Here is a 3,571-nt window from a genome sequence, read left to right on the forward strand (position 1 = left end):
CCTAGCCTGGTCCTATACAGAGACAGTAGTCATGCTAACTCTCCTAGCCTGGTCCTATACAGAGACAGTAGTCATGCTAACTCTCCTAGCCTGGTCCTATACAGAGACAGTAGTCATGCTAACTCTCCTAGCCTGGTCCTATACAGAGACAGTAGTCATGCTAACTCTCCTAGCCTGGTCCTATACAGAAACAGTAGTCATGCTAACTCTCCTAGCCTGGTCCTATACAGAAACAGTAGTCATGCTAACTCTCCTAGCCTGGTCCTATACAGAGACAGTAGTCATGCTAACTCTCCTAGCCTGGTCCTATACAGAGACAGTAGTCATGCTAACTCTCCTAGCCTGGTCCTATACAGAGACAGTAGTCATGCTAACTCTCCTAGCCTGGTCCTATACAGAAACAGTAGTCATGCTAACTCTCCTAGCCTGGTCCTATACAGAAACAGTAGTCATGCTAACTCTCCTAGCCTGGTCCTATACAGAAACAGTAGCCCGGCTAGCTAGCCAGAGACTGAGAGAAGCAGAGTTTGGCCAAAGCGAGACATTTCAACCTGGAAAAACATTAGACAAAGTGAAAGGGTGCATCTCTACCCTAGTGCCTTCAGAAACTACAGGACAGCTCCTCGATCTGGTGAGCAGCAGTAGTGCTTCTGGGATACTGAGTCTGGAAGGCCATCAGTAGGATCAGAGGAGCACATGTAAAGAGTTGACCCTACTGTCTTTATATTCCACTCAGGTGCTAGCCAGGTTCCATTTAGAAACATAGGAACTCTAGTACTAGCCTAGTCCTCTTCCTTAACCCCTACCCTACTACAAACTAGTCTCCTTCCTTAACACCTACCCTACTACAAACTAGTCTCCTTCCCTACCCCCTACTCTCCTACAAACTAGTTCCCTTCCCTGCCCCTTATAACATTGGCCCAGTTAGCAAGGCCTCCACACTAACTCCTACAAAACATTGGGTTTAAATCCTACAGTATACACCGAGTGAACAAAACATTAGGAACATCTTCCTAATATTGAATTTAACCAGGTCTCCTCCCCTTCATCTACACTGATTTGAAGTGGATTTAACAAGTGACATCAATAAGGGATCATAGTTTTCACCTGGTCAGTCTGTGTCGTGGAAAGAGCAGGTGTTCCTAATGTTTTGTACAGTCAGTATATATATATACAGTAGGTTTTATAAGAAGAGTTGTTTTAATGCTGGACGGTTGCAATGCGTTTCACTCTGTGAATACCGGAAATTACTTTAATACATAATTTCTCTCTTTAATACGTATTTTATAAGTGTTACCTTCTTAACATGACTCAAATGGGGGCGGCAGGGTAGCCTAGTGGTTAGAGCGTTGGACTAGTAACCGAAAGGTTGCAAGTTCAAATCCCTGAGCTGACAAGGTACAAATCTGTCGTTCTGCCCCTGAACAGGCAGTTAACCCACTAGGCCGTCATTGAAAATAAGAATTTGTTCTTAACTGACTTGCCTAGTAAAATAAAGGTAAAATAAAAAAATGGGGGTTTGAAAGAACCGTTCAGATGTTTCCTGGCTGATAGGCAGGAAATGTTCCAGCGTTTGCGTGGATTCCATTTACAGGAAAACTCAATCGGATATTGCCTTTAAAAGTCCCAATGCCGATAACCCGCGATCAGATTGAATCCAAGTTGCATGTGGCCAGTTCTGTTGGTGTAAGTGTTATATTAATCCACTAGGGGGTGCTGTTGTCCCCGTGTGAGTTCCTATTGTTCAGTGCAACCTGTAAGCAAGTAGAAGTCGCTCCTAAGCACTACTCCTGGCCAGTCCTGACCTTTACGATATGAAGGTTGAGCGCAATACCGGTCCTAGATCAGTGCATGAAGAGAAGATTCTATGTTGCTTTATTGGGTATAGAGAGAGCCCATGATTCTCAATGTCAGCCATTTTTCAAATCTCTCCTCGGGGACGTTTCACAATGTTGTTGTAGTCCTGAACTAGCGCCTGATTTTAGTTGTCAAGTGCTCGGTTGAAGCATCAGGTGTGCTAGTTCTGGAACAGTTCAAATACATGGACAGGCTGGTGGTTGTCGAGGAGAGGTTGTGATAATACATGGACAGGCTGGTGGTTGTCGAGGAGAGGTTGTGATAATACATGGACAGGCTGGTGGTTGTCGAGGAGAGGTTGTGATAATACATGGACAGGCTGGTGGTTGTCGAGGAGAGGTTGTGATAATACATGGACAGGCTGGTGGTTGTCGAGGAGAGGTGATAATACATGGACAGGCTGGTGGTTGTCGAGGAGAGGTGATAATACATGGACAGGCTGGTGGTTGTCGAGGAGAGGTGATAATACATGGACAGGCTGGTGGTTGTCGAGGAGAGGTTGTGATAATACATGGACAGGCTGGTGGTTGTCGAGGAGAGGTGATAATACATGGACAGGCTGGTGGTTGTCGAGGAGAGGTTGTGATAATACATGGACAGGCTGGTGGTTGTCGAGGAGAGGTGATAATACATGGACAGGCTGGTGGTTGTCGAGGAGAGGTGATAATACATGGACAGGCTGGGGGTTGTCGAGGAGAGGTTGTGATAATACATGGACAGGCTGGGGGTTGTCGAGGAGAGGTTGTGATAATACATGGACAGGCTGGTGGTTGTCGAGGAGAGGTGATAATACATGGACAGGCTGGTGGTTGTCGAGGAGAGGTTGTGATAATACATGGACAGGCTGGTGGTTGTCGAGGAGAGGTTGTGATAATACATGGACAGGCTGGTGGTTGTCGAGGAGAGGTTGTGATAATACATGGACAGGCTGGTGGTTGTCGAGGAGAGGTTGTGATAATACATGGACAGGCTGGTGGTTGTCGAGGAGAGGTTGTGATAATACATGGACAGGCTGGTGGTTGTCGAGGAGAGGTTGTGATAATACATGGACAGGCTGGTGGTTGTCGAGGAGAGGTTGTGATAATACATGGACAGGCTGGGGGTTGTCGAGGAGAGGTTGTGATAATACATGGACAGGCTGGGGGTTGTCGAGGAGAGGTTGTGATAATACATGGACAGGCTGGTGGTTGTCGAGGAGAGGTGATAATACATGGACAGGCTGGGGGTTGTCGAGGAGAGGTTGTGATAATACATGGACAGGCTGGGGGTTGTCGAGGAGAGGTTGTGATAATACATGGACAGGCTGGTGGTTGTCGAGGAGAGGTTGTGATAATACATGGACAGGCTGGTGGTTGTCGGGGAGAGGTTGTGATAATACATGGACAGGCTGGTGGTTGTCGAGGAGAGGTTGTGATAATACATGGACAGGCTGGGGTTGTCGAGGAGAGGTTGTGATAATACATGGACAGGCTGGTGGTTGTCGAGGAGAGGTTGTGATAATACATGGACAGGCTGGGTGTTGTCGAGGAGAGGTTGTGATAATACATGGACAGGCTGGTGGTTGTCGAGGAGAGGTTGTGATAATACATGGACAGGCTGGTGGTTGTCGAGGAGAGGTTGTGATAATACATGGACAGGCTGGGGGTTGTCGAGGAGAGGTTGTGATAATACATGGACAGGCTGGGGTTGTCGAGGAGAGGTTGTGATAATACAT

General features: G+C 47.0%; 2 protein-coding genes across 2 annotated transcripts in view; one reads left to right on the forward strand and one right to left on the reverse strand.

Moving 5' to 3' along the window:
* wipi1 (WD repeat domain, phosphoinositide interacting 1) overlaps nt 1-1,512 on the forward strand; it is a 42,319-nt gene extending 40,807 nt beyond the window's left edge. Inside the window, exon 13 of the mRNA XM_052519834.1 lies at nt 1-1,512. This exon is cut by the window's left edge and continues 750 nt beyond it. The gene's annotated coding sequence lies outside the window, so the exon portion shown is untranslated.
* A 456-nt stretch (nt 1,513-1,968) lies between these two features.
* LOC127930370 (nuclear pore complex protein DDB_G0274915-like) lies at nt 1,969-3,279 on the reverse strand. The gene has a single exon (XM_052520042.1). It carries the CDS (start codon nt 3,277-3,279, stop codon nt 1,969-1,971), a length of 1,311 nt encoding a protein of 436 aa, XP_052376002.1.
* Nucleotides 3,280-3,571: the final 292 nt, after the last annotated feature.

Source organism: Oncorhynchus keta, chromosome 5, assembly GCF_023373465.1.
Source record: "Oncorhynchus keta strain PuntledgeMale-10-30-2019 chromosome 5, Oket_V2, whole genome shotgun sequence".
In the NCBI taxonomy this organism is placed as follows: Eukaryota; Metazoa; Chordata; class Actinopteri; order Salmoniformes; family Salmonidae; genus Oncorhynchus; species Oncorhynchus keta.

What these genes read in the sequence shown, in the direction of transcription:
- LOC127930370 (XM_052520042.1), bottom strand. Translation starts at nt 3,279, where the DNA reads ATGTATTATCACAACCTCTCCTCGACAACCACCAGCCTGTCCATGTAT.